General features: G+C 40.1%; 2 protein-coding genes across 3 annotated transcripts in view; both read left to right on the top strand.

Annotated features, from left to right (window-relative positions):
* LOC131248797 (pentatricopeptide repeat-containing protein At3g22670, mitochondrial) overlaps positions 1–16,057 on the top strand; it is a 52,625-nt gene extending 36,568 nt beyond the window's left edge. Inside the window, exons 2-3 of one of the 2 annotated variants that reach the window (XR_009172463.1) lie at positions 15,432–15,579; positions 15,920–16,053. The gene's annotated coding sequence lies outside the window, so the exon portion shown is untranslated. Of the gene's footprint in view, positions 1–15,431; positions 15,580–15,919 lie in introns of both variants that reach the window. The other variant, XM_058249253.1, reaches the window with a different exon arrangement.
* LOC131248798 (uncharacterized) overlaps positions 1–16,680 on the top strand; it is a 53,360-nt gene extending 36,680 nt beyond the window's left edge. Inside the window, exons 3-4 of the mRNA XM_058249254.1 lie at positions 15,920–16,334; positions 16,493–16,680. Coding sequence (XP_058105237.1) covers positions 15,920–16,308 — 389 coding nt within the window. The 3' untranslated portion in view covers positions 16,309–16,334; positions 16,493–16,680. The remainder of the gene's footprint in view (positions 1–15,919; positions 16,335–16,492) is intronic.
* Positions 16,681–19,751: the final 3,071 nt, after the last annotated feature.

The following is a 19,751-nucleotide window of genomic DNA, read 5'->3' on the forward strand; positions in this document are numbered from 1 at the left end:
AATATATGCACTGTATATCTACGCCATTCATTCGTTTTTCCATGTTATTTTAGGGCATAGGCTTAAAAACAAAGCATATTTAGATCTCAGGTGGACCACACCAAAAGAAATAGTTCTCATTAAACACCCACCACTTCCTAGGGCTCATTGTAATGTTTATTTCCCATCCAAGTTGTTCGTTAGGTCACACTGACTAGGATTGAGCAAAAACCCAAATATCAGCTCGATACAAAACTTTTATGGCCCACAAAAAAATGTTAACGGTCAATGACCACTGTTTCTTGTTGTATGGTAATTGGTCCATCAAAAAGTTAGATTTACTTTATTTTTCGGCCCATGTCCTAAAATGATATGAAAAAACAGATAAATGGTATAGATATACAACATATACATTGACATGGGCCCCATGGCCAGGTGCTAACCAACCAGCAGTTGTTGCCGCGGGACAGAAGCCCAAAGGCTTTCACTGGAACTTCCTACGAGGGGAAGCTTGGTGGGGCCTACCATGATGTTCGTAAAAAATCCACCCCATCCATCTATTTTGCTGGATTATGTTGGGACCTGGGCCCAAAAATAAAGCAGATCCAAAAGTGGACCGTAGGATAGGAAAAAAGTGGGTAGGGAAATGCCCACAGTTGAAATCTTCTTGGGCTCCACCGTGATGTATATTAGCTATAAATTCCATAGGGCTCACCTTGATGTATGCATTGTATATCCACACGATCCATTTGTTTTTCTAACTTATTTTAAGGCATGGTCTAAAAAATGAAGTAGATACAAATTTCAGGTGGACCACACTAGAAATAGTGACTATTGACCATTAAAAACCTTTTGTGAGAAGCTCAATCCGATATATATATTTTCCTTTCATCTAGGTCCACGTCCTTATCAATAGGTTCGACGGTCAATGAACATTATAGTGGAACCTATGCCTATTTTAATGGTGGGCATTCAATGACCACTGTTTCAGCGTAATCCACGTAAAATTTGTATACGCTTCATTTGTGGGATCATGCCCTAAAATAAGTTGGCAAAACAGATGAATGATGTGGATATACAAGGCATACATTGCGCGGGCCCTAAGGTTAGTGTCCCACGTACATTGCTAGTCTTGGGGTTGTAGGGAAGTCATGCTCCAATGCAACAACTAATTCACACTTGGATCTAAAGATGTCGGTGGAACCCTGACTGTGGGGGCCCACCTCAATGTACGCGTTATATGTCTATGTTATTTATCTCTATCCATTTTGTTAGATCATTTTATGGCATGTACTACAAAATGAAACGGATCCAAATCTCATGGAGAGAACATTATCTTATGGCAACACATGTTTTTAGGCCCCAATCAAATGCAAATTATTATATGTACATCCTTTTTGTAAATTTTTTCTTTTTAATTTTAAATGTCTAAATATGTGTATTTATGCATCTCCTAAAGTTTCATTAAAAAATTCCACTATTTTCCCATGTGTCTCCCTATTTTCTCTACATTTCCAGTTATTGGCGATATTATTGGCGATAATGATTTTGTTTCTTTCTCTAGCTACCGACAACTCGAACACTGGTTATAATAATAATAAAAATCCTAAACTCTTACCACTGCACCGAGTCCCTAAATCTCTCTCATCTCTCTCCAGCCGCACCTCAATCCCCAAATCTCTCTCCCTCTTTCCCAAACTCTCCCTCTCATCTCTCTATTTCCTAATCTCTCTCTCTCTCTCTCTCTCTCTCTCTCTCTCTCTCTCTCTCTCTCTCTCCCCCCATGTGGTACATATAAGACACTATCAAGGCTAAATCCCCGAATTCGTATCAATGGGTGCATGTAATAATCGATGAGCGATGGGAAAGTACTCTCGAGCATGGTAGTAAGAGGGGGGTTGGGGCCTAAGTAGTATGTGTGGTAGTAGTAGTATGCGGATGCTGGATGTATCTTCAAATCTAACAATGTATAGAGAGGAGGGAGGAAGTAGAACGATTGAGGAAATTTGTGGTGTGGAGGGGATGTGAGAAAGACGGTAGAGAGGTTTGTGTCCAAGTTTTTCATTTATGACCACGTGCCAAGCAATGCAGTAGTGAGCCCACACTTCAAGAATATTATCACTGAAGTGTAGTGTGGTGGCACTTACTCCACGTGAGACGATGGAGCACTACCTAGATGATGAGGCTGTTGAGATGCGTCACTATATCGACGAGTGGAGGCCATTGTGGAGACATGGGGTGACACTAATGTGTGATAGATGGATGGGACCAAGGAAGATGTACATCATAAATTTTATGGTGTATTGCATGGGAGGACCATATTCCTAAAGTCGATTGATGCGTTGAAGGAGATTAAGAACTCATGTTCAAATCTATGAGCTGCTGAATGGCGTAATGGAGGTTGGGAGGAAGCATGTGATGTGGTTTGTCATGAACAATGAGAGCACATTTTTGAAGACAGGGAAGGAGTTGATGAAGTATGACTTGTACCATACTCCTTCTGCAACCCATTGCATTGATGTGATGCTTGAGGCAATAAAGAATATGCTTGTAGTCAAGAGTGATTTTTGATGCTTGGGCAATTATAAATTCATCTACAATCACACCTGTCTACTTGCCGTGATGTGTAAGAGGTGTGATGGTGATATAGTGTGGCCTAGTGCGACTCAGTTCCCCATAAATTTCATCACCTTAGAAAGCCTCCTAAAGCACAAGAAGGGGTTGATTGAGCTTTTTAGTTCCAGAGAATATTCGAATTGGTCTATGAGTCGCAGAAAATAACATCGTCGATTGAGGAGATTGTATGTAGCATCTCTTTCTTAGGCTGGATGCATAGTATGGTAGTTATTCTGAAGCCCATATATAGAATTTTAAGGATGGTGGATGAGGAGGCATATCCGTTGATGGTTCCATGTACGAGTCCATGCGGTACATATAAGACACCATCAAGGCTAAATCCTTGAATTCGTATCAATGGGTGCATGTAGTAATTGATGACCGATGGGAAAGTACTCTCGAGCATGGTAGTAAGAGGGGGGTTGGGGCCTAAGTAGTATGCTCTGTAGTAGTAGTATGTGGATGCTGCATCTATCTTCAAATCTAACAATGTATAGAGAGGAGGGAGGAAGTAGATGCGATTGAGGAAATTTGTGGAGTGAGGGGATGTGAGAAAGATGGTAGAGAAGTTTGTGTCCAAGTTTTTCATTTATGACCACGTGCCAAGCAATGTAGCAGTGAGCCCACACTTCAAGAATATTATCATTGAAGTGTAGCATGGTGGCACTTACACCACGTGAGACGATGGAGCACTACCTAGATGATGAGGCTGTTGAGATGTGTCGCTATATCGATGAGTGGAGGCCATTGTGGAGACATATGGGGTCACACTAATGTGTGACGGATGGATGGGACCGACGAAGATGTACATCATTAATTTTATGGTCTATTGCATAGGAGGACCGTATTCCTAAAGTCAATTGATTTGTTGAAGGAGATTAAGAATTCATGTTCAAATCTATGAGCTAATGAAGGATGTAATGAAGGAGGTTTGGAGGAAGTATTTTATGCGGTCTGTCATGAACAATGAGAGCACATTTGTGAAGGCGGGGAAGGAGTTGATGAAGAAGTATGACTTGTACTAGACTCCTTCTGCAGCCCATTGCATTGATGTGATGCTTGAGGCAACAGAGAATAGGCTTGTAGTCAAGAGTGTGATTTTTGCTGCTCTGGCAGTTATAAATTCATCTACAATCACACCTGGCTACTTGCTAAGATGTGTAAGAGGTTTGATGGTGATATAGTGTGGCGTAGGGCGACTCGGTTCCCCATAAATTTCATCACCTTAGAAAGCCTCCTAAAACACAAGGAGGGGTTGAGAGAGCTTTTTAGTTATAGTGAATATTTGAAATGGTCTAAGAGCTGCAGAAAATAACATCGACGATTGAGGAGATTGTATTTAGCATCTCTTTCTTGGACTGTATGCATAATATGGTAGTTATTCTGAAGCCCATATATAGAATGTTAAGGATAGTGGACGAGGAGGCATATCTGTTGATGGTTCCATGTACGAGTCCGTGCTTTAAATGTAAGACACCATCAAGGCTAAATCCCTGAATTCGTATCAATGGGTGCATGTAATAATTGATGGCTGATGGGGAAGTACTCTCGAGCACCCACTTCCCAAGCTGGTTAGTAATTAGATTTATTTTTGTATATGTTTCAACACCTTTCTAGTTGCTTGCACATTATGGACTTGTATGGTTCTTTTCTTGACACCAATATGTGAATATCATGTGTGGTTTCAATATACTTCCTGAACCCCAAGTACCACTGCAATCGTAGACTCAGTGAGGATAACGACTTAAAGAGGGTGTTGCATGAAGTGTACAAGAAGTTATTCCCCAATTCTTCAAGGAAAGCTCATTTTGGGAATTAGGTAAATATGCTTTGCATTTAATTCTTGTGTACTTTCCTGCCATGCTTTATATTGACAATTACTATTAAATACCAATAAACAAGTTGTCACCTTTCGAGGTGCAACATGCATGTTTGGGTGCAACACCGTGAGAAAGTCGAGGAAGATGATGCTTCCGTGTGAATTGTTGCATGCAAGCTTGTAGTTAATAGTTAGTTTCATGTTTTAAAATTACGCGTAGAGCTAACCAACAAAAATGATCAATTTTTCAGGCGAACGGGAGCCATGTACGGAGCGATTGCGAGACCTTGTAGCAGTTAGCTATTTGCATCCTCGCACAAACGGTGTCTTCATCACCGTGTGAGTGAAATTGGAGCACACTCTTTCACATTCACAAGTATAGGTAGAACAAGTTGGGTTATAAGAGGCTCCATAAGCTAGTATTCTGCTCTACAACATCAAGTTTCGAGAAAGGTTGCTACGAGCAGAAGGTGCAAGAAAAGTAAAAGGCAACCTATTGGATTTAATGATGATTGGTCATAATGCATTCTATGAAGGAGATACAAATGACTCACTTTATGAATGGGTTTAGTCAGATGACCTGAATCGAGCAGATAGCTGGTTAGAACCGAATATGGCAGAGTATGTAGCATCACTGGTTATCGATGTTGATGTGGTTGTAGAGGAGGCTATATGTTCTCCTGAATCTTTTGACCCATTGATGAGAAGTGCGAGAGGCAGCGAGCCATCACTATCTCATGGGACATGTGGTGGCAACACTCTAGTTGGCACTGACAACAATATGAAGAGCGATGGAGGTGGCATGCCTAGTGGTGATGGTGACAATGGCGAGATGATGTCCATGGTGTGAGTCAGAGTGGAGGCCTCTTAGCCCGTTCAGTGGGGACAGATTTTACGAATGATACCAAGGAGAAGATCATGATTCTCATTCTCGTATTGTCCAAAGCAAGGCTTACAATCCTTGTAACAAGTAGCTGAGTGGTGTCAAGGATTCCTTAGCATGGAGATTTGGGTCCATGGATGTTAATGATGGGCAGGGCAGTTCTAGTTCTATGCCACAATATAAGTATTGATTATATGGTTATGGATCTCATGGATGTGCGATGAATGACTCCAGTAGCTACTATACATAGTCATTTGTATAAGAGCATGAGTGCACTTCACATACGACAGGGATATCTAGGGTATTTCTATAAGCAGATGTATTCAGAAGTTCCTATATATATATATATAGCTCCAAATCTATATTATTCACAAACAGTGACAATTACGCAGTACCCATGGATGAGCATATTGATCTGGTTCAATGAGGAAGAGTATTAGCGATATGTTAGAGAGTATTTTCATTGGTATCGTTTTACTATGACCTAGGCACAATATTGACGCTCTATAGAGGAGTAATACCATGGCTAGCCCCATGCAGACGGAGATAATGACTCTATGCCATTGTGTAACTCTATGTGGGTATGAGGCAAACCACATGTATATTGACGGCACATCACATGCATTTTTTTCACTTTTTTGGCTTCAAAATATATTGGTTGTCTTTTCATATGTATCTTCTATGATGTATGAATTATATAAACTGATTTTTAATACAATTGCATTACTTTTGTTCAACAACACATAGTTTAGGACCGTATACAAAGGAAACTTATTATGTGTACTTTTTTTAAAATATATTTTTTGAGTTTTAAATGTGTAATGATGTATTTTTTAACATCCCCTATTTCATTGAAAAATTTGACTAAATTTCCTATGTTTCCCAAAAACAACGATACATTATGTGATACATGCGATATTTCTCATGCAAAACACGATATGTTTTCGTATCCCAAGGGTGTGGTCAGTGTTAGAGTTGTCGGTATTGCTATAGGTTTAGCTAGCCAGAGATGGAAACAATATCATTATAGTTGATAACTGGAAATGTGGGGAAACATGGGAAAGCAAGGGAAAGCAAGAGAAAACTATGGAATTTTTTAGTGAAACTTCAGGAGGTGCCTAAATACACATATTTGCATATTTAGGAATTAAAAAATTGCAAAGAGAATGCACACATAATAAGTTTCCATTTAATAGGGGCTTAAAAGCATATGCTATTGTAAGAAATTAGTCTAATATTAACTAAAATGATTTTTTTTTTATATAACACACATGCAATTACCATACAATAATTAGGACATATAAAATTAAATGAACCATCCAATCCCTCCTATCCCCATTCAATCCATCCATCCATCGATCCACCCATCCATCCACCCAACCATCAATCCAATCATCACATCCATCCATCCATCTATCCAACCATCACATCCAACCATCCAATCCATCCAACCATCCGTCCATCCATCCATCCATCCAATCGTCACATTCATCCATTCATCCAATCCATCCATCGAACAATCCAACCGTCCCATCCATCCATTCGGCCAACCATATAATCCATCTATCCAATCCATCCAACCATCACATCCATCCATCCATCCATCCATTGACCCGTCCAATCCATCCATCCATCCATCAACCATATAACCATCCATCCAACCATCCATCTCCATCCAACCATCAACCCAATCATCCAATCCAACTATCCAATCCATCCATCCGATCATCACATCCATCCATCCGACCATCGCATCCATCCATCAATCCAATCATCCAACCATCCATCCATTCCATCCATCTGTTCATCCAACCATCCAAACAACCATCCATCCTTCCAACCATACATACACGATACATGAAGCATTATACATTTTAAATATTGTTTATATTCAATATTTTTTCTTTTAGTTTTAAAAAATTATTTTAATTTTTTTGAAAATTTAAAAAAACATTGTTTAATCTTTTTTTTCTTCCCCTTTAAATGGGCCCCAATTAGGTCAGCCCATCTTGATCAGTCATCATCATTTAAAAATGGAGCCCCAATGGACCCCATTTAAAAGAAAAAAAAGTGGACATTGTTTTCTTAACATTTAACAGATTTATTTATTATTTTCAATAATAATAACTAAATAAATTAAAAAATCAAGAGATTTTGGGCAATGGATAGATCGGCCCATCATCATGATCATATAAAAAAAATGGGGCCTCAATTTGTTGTTTTTGGGTAAAAAAATGGGGAAATATCGAATTTTCCCCATTTACCCCAAATTGGACCAAATATATCCTTAAATCTTTTGATTCTCATGCATAAATATGGATTTCAAGTAAACTCCATGCTTAAATTTGAGAGAAAAGGGCTCGTTTGGGGATTTTTCATTTCCTCGAGATTCCGGCCCACAAGTGCTTCGAGTGGCGATTTCTCCATCAATTCTTTGTTTTGATCCTTAAAACTAGGTTGGTGCCAACGTCCACTCCCCTTCGTAGATATATTAAAAGACAAATCTGGATTCCCCTTGCTTTTTCTAATTTTTTAAGATACGTTTTTTTTTTTTGTTTTTTGTTTTTTTTTTCCTCCATTTTTTCACTCATTTTCGCACCTATTATCTCTCTTTGTATAGCTGCGTGTGATATTTCAGCGACTAATCCCTGTTTTATCGAGAAATCGCAGATTCTGTGGGAATAATGGTATGTTGGGTATGTGGCTGATCGACATCTCGTTGCTATTTTAGGTTATCAACAAATCACAAAAATTTCGCTGACACCACGAAACGATTCAAAATGCTATGGTTTCGGTATTGCAAATGCGTCGACAATGACAATATGATGATAACAATATCACGTAGGAAATACAACACTAATGGCTTTTCACTCCTCACCAATATGACTCACCCTGAGTTGGTGCTTTAAGACGAGTTGGACTGAATTAGGGCCGACTCAGGGTTTTTAATTTTATTTTATTTTACCATGGGTGTGACCTGGATTGGTTCTGATCGACACTGATATGACTAACTGAAATCAGTTGTATCGGATGATATTTTAAACCATATGGGCTGCACATAGTTTAACAAGGAGATCATGATCTCTTATCTTACCATTGACAAGCAAATTGTCGCGTTTACGAAGTGCTATAAGTGATCTGGGCATGATTAATATCTATGTGTTTGCTTGAGAGGAAACTCTTACTATGTATGTCTGAATGCTACAATATTTGGAACATTGTCTTGTGTGATGCTAAGAACTATTGTTTTATTGTATTACGGGGTACATTTTACATAAGCTTTGAGGCTGTCTTTAAGACCAACGGATCGAATTTCAAACTACCTTCCCTCTCGCTCCATGACAAAATGAAGTGAAACATGTTTCCCTCTACTTTGGGTGGGACCTCTCTCTCTCTCTGTGTGTGTGTGTGTGATTTTTGAAATTGCGGTAATGACCGCTTTAGTTGAAGTTGGAATATGTCAATATATCCTAGAGGGGGGTGAATAGGACTTTTTAAAAATTTTATAACAATTTAAAAACCTATCACTCTAATCCTAACAACAAGCATACATTAAGATTACTCAAGAGTAACTCTACTGGCTTCTAAGCCCGGTAGAGGATCCAATCACAAACTATTTGAGAGATGAACAATATGCAAATTAGTTTATGATGGATATGACTGTGCGTGTGTGTGAGGTGTGATCTCAGATAATCAAATATGAAAGTATTTAAGGAAATCACATAAGTAAATGGAAGACAATAGCAATCTCAAACACAACCATTTTTATAGTGGTTCGACTACTTGTCTACTCCACTCCTGGCAACCGCACTCAACCTTTGAGTGCACCAGATTTCACTAAGGAGGTTTCCAACGGTTTACCCCAAACCCAAGGTTTTAAATCAGGTTCACCTTTAACCTTTACTTACACCTAGGCTGACAGTTTATGCTCCCACGAGCAAGGGTCAACACATAGCACCCGATTTTAGGCACACTGGCCAAGGATCCACACAAGGAACCTCTCACGTTTATGCTCTCACGAGCAAGGGTCAACACATGACACCTACTTTTAGGAACACTGGCCAAGGATCTTCTATAAGACCCTAACTGTTTTCGCTCTCCACAGAGCAAGGGTCAACATAACGCCCCCACCACGTACACTCTTGCCGGAGGCCTCCTAGAGGACTTGCAAGGGGTGAGAAACACTTTAGACCCAATCCTATAAAGGAATGATCACAAGGGTCCTCTGGACTCTAATAACTTACAGATAAGCAGATGAGTCCCTTTCAGCGCATTGTTGAAGATTTCCTCCTTTGATGAAGAACTTCAGCTTCCTTGATCCGCAACTCAGAAGATGTATGTACCAATACATGGCGATGGGGTGGGTCAAGGTTATGACGGAATATTACTCTCAAATGTTTTCTTATTAAGGAGATAGAGAGATTCCAATCATCTATGCATTCAAGGCATCCCAGCTAAATGATTTGCCTTTAAGGTGGTAGCTGAAGGATCCTTGAATGCGGAAGTTCATTCCCTAATCCACTCTATTGAATATCAATGATGAGGGTGGATTGAAGGATGAACTTCCTTGAGAGAAAGGGCTTTGGGTATATGATCTAAGGTTAAACACTCAAAAGCACTCTTTTCTTTCTCTACTAGCAACTAAGACAAGGTTCTCTTTAAATAGGCAAAAGGTTCCAACGGATATAAAACGGTCACATTTATGACAGAGTTCGATATCATCGAGCGGGGTCGATATCATCGAGCGTATACTCTCGATTGCATCGACTGGCCGCTCGATGACACAAACTCAATGTCATAGGCTTTTGAAACCTTTTGCCAGCTGGTCGAGGAAATCGAGACAGGTGTCGATATCATCGGATTTCGAACTCCGATAGTATTGATTCGAGGTTCGATTTCTCGACATTTGAAAATGAGATAGACTTGCTTTGAAATATTTCAGGTCAACAGATATGATCGAGGTACACTCGATATCATCGAAATTTGAATACCGATGATATCGAAGACATTGTCGATGCATCGATAAATCCAAATGATTTTCCAGTAAGCTTGCTGAACAGGTTATGTCCATTCTTGATGCCATCGATATAGCCTTGATATCATCGATATTTAAATATCGATTCTATCGAGTGACCCTCGATACAAGATAGAAACTACCTGAAAATATCTGCTGGAAAACTGTGTCCAAGACCGATATCATCGAAGGCCTTTCGATATCGTCGATATTTGAATTCCGAGGATATCGAGGGGTACTTCGATATATCGAAGGTCTTCATGATTTTCCTATAAAAAACAGGGACACAAACTCTGCTGACGATTTTATCGAGTCGACTTTGATAGACTCGAGATTCAAATATCGATGATATCGATACAGCTATCGATATATCGATAATTCCGTCCATAAGTATATGTGGTTGCTGGACACTTTATGTCCTCATTCAATTTTATCGACTGAGCTTTCGAGGACATCAATAACATTTATCGATAATATCGATCAGTCTATCGATGAATCGACAGAGGTAGAAAACTTAGAGATTTTCTGAATTTGCAAAAAAGTTTTCTAACCCAAAAACCCTATGATATTCTAATCAGTTTTAAGGGTTTTATTTACTTGGTGTTTTGGGACATGGGATGTGAGGCTTAGATTTACCTGTGGCGAGTTCGGGCGTACATTCGGTTGAGGTATACGAGTGATTGATCTTCCTATGGAGCTTATCTGTCTAGCAGACTCAACACTCACGCTAATTGACAAACCAGGGCACTTTCAATCTCCCCCTTTGTCAATAACGTGACAAAATACCAAAACACCCTAGAACAACATCTAGACAAATACATCTTGAATTGTGTACATGTATTTTACACAATTTTACAATGTCTAGTGAAATTATACACACAATCAGTAGCTGCTCCCCCTAACAGCGTTCTCCCCTTTTCTTGGTGTAGCTGCTCCCCCTAACACCTGTATCACCATTCAAGTAGATATACAATTTTCCTTTCGGGGTGTTTGATTCGTTCTCCCCCTTTTTGTCAGTCATTGGCAAAGGGATAGCGTGATAGTAGATATTGACTGAAGCTGAAGCATTCTGGGAGAACCGCCATTCAAGAAGCATAAATATAGAAAAGATAGATGCATAATGATTAAAACAGTGAATTAGACATCTCATGTTTGGAACCCATGTATGCAGAGGAGACCAAGTAAGGTAGTGAGATAGGTAAGCTGGATAAACACAATATTAAATGCATCACTTACCATTTGCAAAGATCATCAGATAAAACAGGGTATTAGCATATATAATTATGGCAGTAAATATCTGTGATTAATAACCGGCCATATCCAAAATATCCAAAACAAAACGTATACTGCCCAACCTTGGCAGTAAAAACAGTTAATCCCCCCAAAAAAAAACAAGCCCATTTACGGGCACCCAGAAGTAACCATTTGTATCAAACCCACTCGGGGGCATATACAGCATATCAAAAAAAATTTCAAACTGTTAGGAAGCTATCACATTCACTCATGAGAGCGTAGAGCATCAAAAAAGATACTTATGCTCATACGCAAAGATAAGAGAGGATGAATGTGATAGCGTTCAGAGACCCCACACTATGGCGGAGGAGCAGAGGTAGATGGTGCCGTATCGTCTCGACGGCGGGTAATTAGATCAACCAACTGTTGCACGCTCTGCTGTACCCCTTTGACAAGGCGTTCCAAGACAGTAAACTTTTCATTGAGCTGGGCGACATCACGTTGGATTGCTCCAATCCTGTCCTAATGGAGCTTGAACCGTTTCGCATGCCCGGGCGTTGATGTCGACGGTGCTTGATGGGGTCCAGGAGGTTCATCTCCAGCCATCTCAGTCCCTTCAGTGGGAGCATCACCTGCACCTCCTCCTCCTGCTTGAATGCCTTCCTCTGGTGGATCCTCGGGATACTTATGGAACTTTAGGTCCATCCTTCGAATGTTGCTCTTGTTGAAGACTTGGAGGGGAAGTTCCGGATCGCTCGTAGTCGGAAAACCGATGGCGTTGCACACTGTGTGTATAATCCAGGGGTAGGGCAAGTGAACATCCCTGGCCGTATGAAAGGCATAGACTAACTGATGCACGATAAGAGTAGGCAGACAGACTTTGACTCCAGAGGCTACTGAATAAATTATCATAGTCATGAAACTCGTAAGATCGGCCCGGTTGGAACCTCTAGAATAGATGTTCGAGGCAAAGATGCCATGCAGAATCTGAAATCAAGGTTCTATGAATTTGGCTTTTAGAGCATTGCCTTGGTGCCACCGGACGTCACGACCATGACAGAGGAACTTTGTGACCATGGACCGAGTCTCAATATTTTCCAGATCCATATCCGGAAGTCCCATAGGCGATAAGGTAAGATTAAAAATTCCTGCAATAGACTCAGGAGTGATCTCCACATCCTCACCATCAATGGACACAGTGATAGATGGTGGATCAGATATCGGAGAATGACAGGCGGCGAAGAAATTATATGTTCGTTCAAGATGACAAGGCCCACCAAAATCAAGAATGAGCAACCAATCTATGGCAGCAAACAGAGGTTCCAGGTTATATGGAATTAGACAACTCCTATCAACTTTTCTCTCATGAATAACCTCTCCCAGTGAACTTCGCCAAGACCGGATTTACTTTGACCGGTGGAGGTGTTAGTGCCTCGGATTGGGACTCTCCATGCGATCCCTGTCTAGTGCGTTGCCTTGTAGGGGTCCCACGTTTCGGGCCCCTTGCTCTTTCTTTTGGGGCAAGCACTTTTTGTCGAAAGGTTCTAGAAGACTCTCCCGCACCGGACACTTTTCCTTTGTCTTTTCCCATGTGAACAAAAAGAGGACTTGAAGGATTTGGCAAAATCGGACAGTACCCAACAAGAAAAGGGAATACCCAGAAACGACAAGATGGAATCTTGATGATGCACTATGGAAGGGTATTACCAGGTTTGACGGACGTTTGGGGCTTTTCGATGAGACTTCGAGCTGTCCGGTTGAGAGGAGCGAGCAGGGAAGAGGAAAAGAAAACCTGGAAAGTAAAATGCCCTTTTTCCCGCTCCACTGCCTTATATCGGGTGGCAATCTTCGATATCATCGATCCTTGTTTCGATGATATCGAGAGACCCTGTTCGATATTATCGAAACTGTCTTCGATATCATTCTCGATCATACAACTTTTCCTATTCCAAAGAGGCGTCGATGGTATCGACCCTCGATCGATTAATCGAGAATGACTTATCAGGAGACATATCGAAGATGAATATTTTTCATTTTTCCGCAGTTTGACAGACATCCATGTATAGGAGAGTATATCCTTGAATCAACAGTATACAGCAAAATTTTGTACAAGTTTTGTACAACCCAAAATTATAAACATCACAATGTTTATGTACACAAAGATTGAGGTGAGGTACCTCAGATATAACATTTTGGAGCTCAGCAAAATTGCAACATTTCAGCAAATATCCGGATCTTGATGCATGATCTGGACTAGTTTTTCCCTTTTACTACCCATTTCATGACAAAGTTTTTAACTGTGATGGATTTAGTTTTCTTGTTTAATTTATCCACTTGATTAAATAACTCCTTCATTATATTAGTCATTTTGGGTGGCAATGGATGTGCATTACAACTATCCATATTCCTAGGTGTACTCCTGATATGCTGGATTTCTCTGGTTGGTTTGAAATTACCAATATGATTCTGACCAGAGGTATGTTGAGTCCTCCTAGGTGTCATGCATTCGAACTTATAATGACCAGAATCACCACACAAATGACATACTGGAGTAGTTCTTGTGTTACTTCCTAAAGCAGCAGATTTTTCAGTTATTGGTGCTGCATTTCCAGATTTTGATTTAAATTTATCATATCCTAAGCCGCTCTTGTCTTTTCTAGGTCTTCCCATACCTAAAAGTTTTTCTAACTTTTCACCACTCTGGGAAAACTTATAGTTTAGCTTAGCGATTTTTCTGGATTCGTCTAAATCAAACAGGAGTGTATGATTTTCATTTTGAAGAAGTATATTCTTGTCTTTTAATAGTTCTACCTGTTTGTTTAATTATACGGATTCAGATTTAAGGAAAGTATTAATTCCTTCTAGTCTATCATTATCTGAATGATATTGCTGTAGATCATTTACTAGTTGTGTGTTGATTTCCTATGTTTTATCTAAATCTTTTTGTAGCAACTTACATTTGTTTTCTGTTATTCCGAGTCTTTTAAGGATATTTATGCTATGAATGTAGAGTTGATTATAAGCATCTTGCAGTTGATCCTTTTCCTCTTCGTCCTTTTCCGTTTCCTCATTGTCTGATGGAAATGATTCAGTGTCTTGCGGTTCTGTCCCGTCCTCAGTTGTAATGGGAATGATTGGAGCAGTGGAGACCATAAGAATTTTCAGGGATTTTTGGTCTCCATCGCTTTCTGAGTCGCTACATTCTGAGTTTGACACCTCTATATCATCCCAGGTGGCAGCCATTGCCTTACCCTTCGTTTTTCTATTCGGGCATTCAGTAGACAAGTGTCCATACTTCTGACAGGTATAACATTGTGGTTCTTTGGTCTTTTTACCAAATTTACCTGCAGAAGGTTTGTTGTCCATCCTTCTTCCTTTAAATGGACGGCCACGGTTTTTCTAGAAGAATTTTCTAAACCGTTGAGCCAACAAAGCCACTTCCTCATCTTCATCTTCTCTTTCACTTTCACTGACCTCATTTGTTGTTTTCTTTGAAGTTTTGGGGACAGTAGTTTTGGATTTTTGGTTTTGTTTGAAGTGTAGTTCAAAAGTTTGTAGGGAACCTACCAGTTCTTCTACTTTCATTTCATCAATATTCTTATACTCTTCAATGGTTGTTGCTTTCGGGTTGAACCGTTCCGGCAGTGATCTTAGTATTTTTCTACAAATTTTTGGGACCGGAACTTTCTCACCTAATCTACCCATGGAGTTGCAAATGATATTCAATTTAGCGAAGAACTCCATGAAGGTCTCATGTTCTTCCATTCTGAGACTATGATTGTAACTATGATTTGGGCCTTACCGAATCTTGATGCTTCATTGCTTCTTCTAATTATGAATTGCATCATCCTTGACTTATGGCATGTATTCTATCCATTGGTTTTCAGTTTGTACAAGTGCGGCCTATGGTTCAATGGCCAGATAGTCAATCTGATGGGCCCCATTGTGGATAGACCAAGCACCCCAAATCTCCTTGGCTGGAAGAGCCTAGATATCTGTCTTTTTGGCCTTTGTCATTCTTAACACTACTTTGAGGTATGCAATTGAGGGGTTTGGATTACATGATAAAGGAGATTTTTCAGAACATGTCTGCCACTTTGGGCTGGTAGATCAACAATTTTCTATGCACCGGACCATGACCCTACTTGTACAAACCAGGGAACTTAAAAATAGTATGCATCTCGTAGGGTTGAGGATTGTATAATTCCTCTTTCAAAATAGCTGCAATGTGTTTGCTCATACTTGAGATTCAACCTGAAACAAGTCTATTCAGGAGTAAAACTTGTTGATAGTAATTGTTGTTTTGGAGTAAGTGGGAATAAGATGGATTTGCTTGATCTGACGTTTTTTAAAAAGCTCCCCTTCCAATTGACAGTCAGCGTTAAGAAGAAAAGGAGCAGCAGCACTATAGACTATGAAGCTTTAAGCCGGCATGGCTACAGTGGGGGGTTGTCGGTCTTGGATATGCCTCCTCCAATGGGGGCCAAGGAGGACAAAGAGCAAGATTGGTCTTGGTCGACTGGCAGCAAAGATGGCAAGGGAATAGAAGAATCTCACGAAGAGCGTGAGTGTACCAGAGCTGCAATAGCTGAAGGTGAGAAGCTGGTAAACGTGCAGACAAGGAAGGAGCAGAAGAACCTTTCTTTCTCACAGAAGGAGAAGAGGAAGAGGGAACTGGGTCAGGCTAGCAGGGGGAAGAACTATGTCGAGGAGGAAAAGAGGCTATTGAGGGATAGTGGCATCTACTCCGGCTTTGATTCTTGAAACACCCCACCCCACCTTGAAGAGAGGTACGTATCCACTGGTCCTTACCAATATCAAAATTCCTAGACAGTTTTTTTTTTTTTTTTGTTTGTTTGTCATGCTCAATCACATCTTCACGTTCAAGATTCCTTTTTACCTATTTATTTTTATAGAAGTCCTTACGGTTCTTTTACTCATAAACCAGCTTCTCGTGTCCCTGCCCCACCGGCTAGCAAAGCGCATGACGACATGGCGAATTCCTACCTAGTTCTATCTGCCTTGGAAGTGCTTCCGTTACACACTATTGTGTCCCCAAAAGTGTATCTATAAGTGGGGTGTGCCAACTGCCCATAACAATATCCATTTCAAATTTCGTAATCACTTTACCCTGCATGATAATAGCCTATTAATGCGCATGCAAAGTTTTCAATCTGGACCCATGGGGCATCATATAGGGTCGTTTGGATAGTGGTAAGTTGGATTGTTTGCTAGTGACAGGTGGTGTTCGGAGGGGAAATTTCACCTGTAACCGACTGACAATCCGCATGTGACTCACAGGCAAAACTTCTAAAGCAAGTTCCATCAGGTGGGGGTGGGATTTCACTTATCTGTAAGCCACAGGCTGACAGTGCAAAAATTATCCCCACAGCAGCAGCAGTCTCCCCCCTCCCTCTCTCATCTAAACGGGCAGCATGCTAGTGACTTGTACCTACAAATGACTTAAAACTTACAGCATCTAAACGACCCCAAAAAGTCATGTGATTGGTGATGGTGATGAACATGCTTAGGTGGGCCCCACCTTGTAGAGAGCTACTGGGCCACAAACATTAGCCCTTTCTGATAGTGACGAAAGGGTATTATTCTCATTTACTGAGTCTGCTCCTTGAATTGACGGATGTTGGAAAAATCTAAAGCAATCTCATGATAAGAGAAAAATAGGCGGTTTAAAAAGAATGGCCAACCAATTGTCTATATATTCAAAGTGTAAGTGTGCTCAACCCTTTATATTAAGGCAATATAATTATTTGGAGCGGTGAATGCTCAGGATCTCCCACACCATAATGTCATGTTGGCAACTGTAGTGTGGGGGACCTCTTCAATTTGTTCTCTATAGTGAGACAATCGAGTCCAAGATTTTCAATTTTTAATGAAGGAAACCCTCTCTACAACATTACGAATTGGATTTGGGAATAAGTGAGCCATGTATGTGATAAGTGTATAACAATTAGCAAGGTGGTATATTAGCCTTGACAAATTTCCAAGGTCCTCAAACGTCCTCAACAATGGGTTTTTTTTTTTTTTTTGGTTACTTTTTTCTTTTTGCAAGAAAAAAAGAAAAACTTTTAGTAATCAGAAGAAAACACACACACACACACACACACACACACATATATATATATATATAGGGCATTTCCATTTCCATCCATGGTGGTATACAACCAACGAACAATCTGGATTATTGAAGCATGATGGCCCACCTGTGAGAACTGAAAACTAAGTTCATTGCATTTGGTAGAGTATCCTATCGGTCCTCTTGAAACTAAATACAGCTTATGGAAAAGGGATTCTTTGAAGAAGCAATCCATGGTGTTACTCGTTTTTTTCGGCAGTTTGGTCACATGGTAAATGCGGACGTGCTTGAATTGAATTTGTGCTCTATTCAAACCGAGCAACTATGACCCCAAGCCCCGAGATAGGTAGATACACCGTATATGACCGAGATCGGCCGCCTATTCAGCCACTCACTCATTGTGTACAATAGGATCAAAGAATATTCAGAGGGTAGGGTTCGTCCTCTGACTATGGGTTAAACTTTTGCCTTCTTTACGAAAGGTCTTTTTAATAAAGATAAAAGAGAAATGAGAAAAAGATTCTTACAGTCGGTCGAAGCACCTTTTTGGATGAAGAACTAAATCTAGTGTATGAGCGTAGATCAAAGTTACAACTAAGATTAGTAGCTACATGATTAACGATAGTAATTACACTATGGAATGTAAACAACATGTGAAAAGTAAAAGATTACACTAAGAAATGAAATTTACTTGGCAGAAAAGTAGAATGATTACACTAAGAAATGAAATTTACTTGGCAGAAAAGTAGAATGATTAGATTAAGAAATGTAATTTACTGGTGATTGAAAGGATAATTGAGAGATAATGTTTGGGTTTGATTGGGTTGGTGTGAGATCACTCTTTTGCTGAATTCTTCTACTATTTATAGCTTTATGTTAGCCATCTATATCTTTCGCATGTTTTAATTATTGCTATAATTGTTCAACACTACGTGGCCTTGTTTACTCTTGCTCTTGCCATTTGTCCTGTAACTGCTTATACACAATTGATCTTCCATCAGCCGCTTAAGCAATGTCGTGGCATCGTTTGATGCGCTCTAGCTGTACTATTGTAAGATCCTCTTCGTATATCTCTACAGATCTTCAAATACATCACGCGGATATGTCTAGATCATACATAACTTACTCCAATTGGTTCCTGCAGGAAATGGTGACAATGGGGATGAACATTGCCTCCCACGTTGCTTCACCTCTGGAAAAAGTATGACCCCTCATTAATGCAGCAGTACCTTTATACACGCGGCGACATCACTATAACTATCTCTTGCCAATACATCCTCACACGTTTATTGTAACCACCCTTTTTCAAAACAAGAGCCAAATCCCACTATGACACGTGTATTTGCATCGTACCAAGCAAAGTTATAATGATGCCCTAATAAATGCTTCATTGCCTCGTACGACATAAGTACCGTTTCGATTATTCTTTCATCCCACGCTTCCTTTCTCTTCAGAACATTTCAATTTCCTTTTCATCCTCATACCCCAGCAATGGTTACCTCATTGTCTTCTTCTCCATCATTTCACCTACTGGAGACTATTATTGTATGGGACTGGCCTTCTCTCCTACAATTGATAGTGATGAAGTTAATATGATGGATCCTTTATTCCCCATCTGTCCGCGTGAGACTCTACTTATTCAGTCCAAATCCATTCACGAACCCGCTAATATCTTGAAGAATCCTCGATCCTGACCGAGACCATTGCCAGAATGGGATATTTGGTTCGCTCGCGTCTCATATAAATATGGGACAACATGAAGGAATTTGGGCATTTACGACTGCATCAAACTATCCATCCACAATTACCCATCAGATCATGCCCTTCTCATGGCAGCTTAGACATTTTGGAGCTCATCCACCACCATGTTTTTCTTCGGGTGCAGCCCAATGAGTCCAACAATTTTGGACATTACAGCCTTGACTAAACTTCTTCCTTTTGGCGAGGCCGTCTTCCTCAGTTTCGTTCATAAAGAAACCAGACGATTCATGAATAAAGTTGGTAAGGCTTACTCTCACTTCATGTAGATGTACCACAAACATAGAGGATCGGTCAATTATAAAGAACATACGGCCTTCCTATTACTCTGGATCTGCTGACATTTACTCTGCGT

Source organism: Magnolia sinica, chromosome 6 (assembly GCF_029962835.1).
Source record: "Magnolia sinica isolate HGM2019 chromosome 6, MsV1, whole genome shotgun sequence".
NCBI classification, from domain to species: Eukaryota; Viridiplantae; Streptophyta; class Magnoliopsida; order Magnoliales; family Magnoliaceae; genus Magnolia; species Magnolia sinica.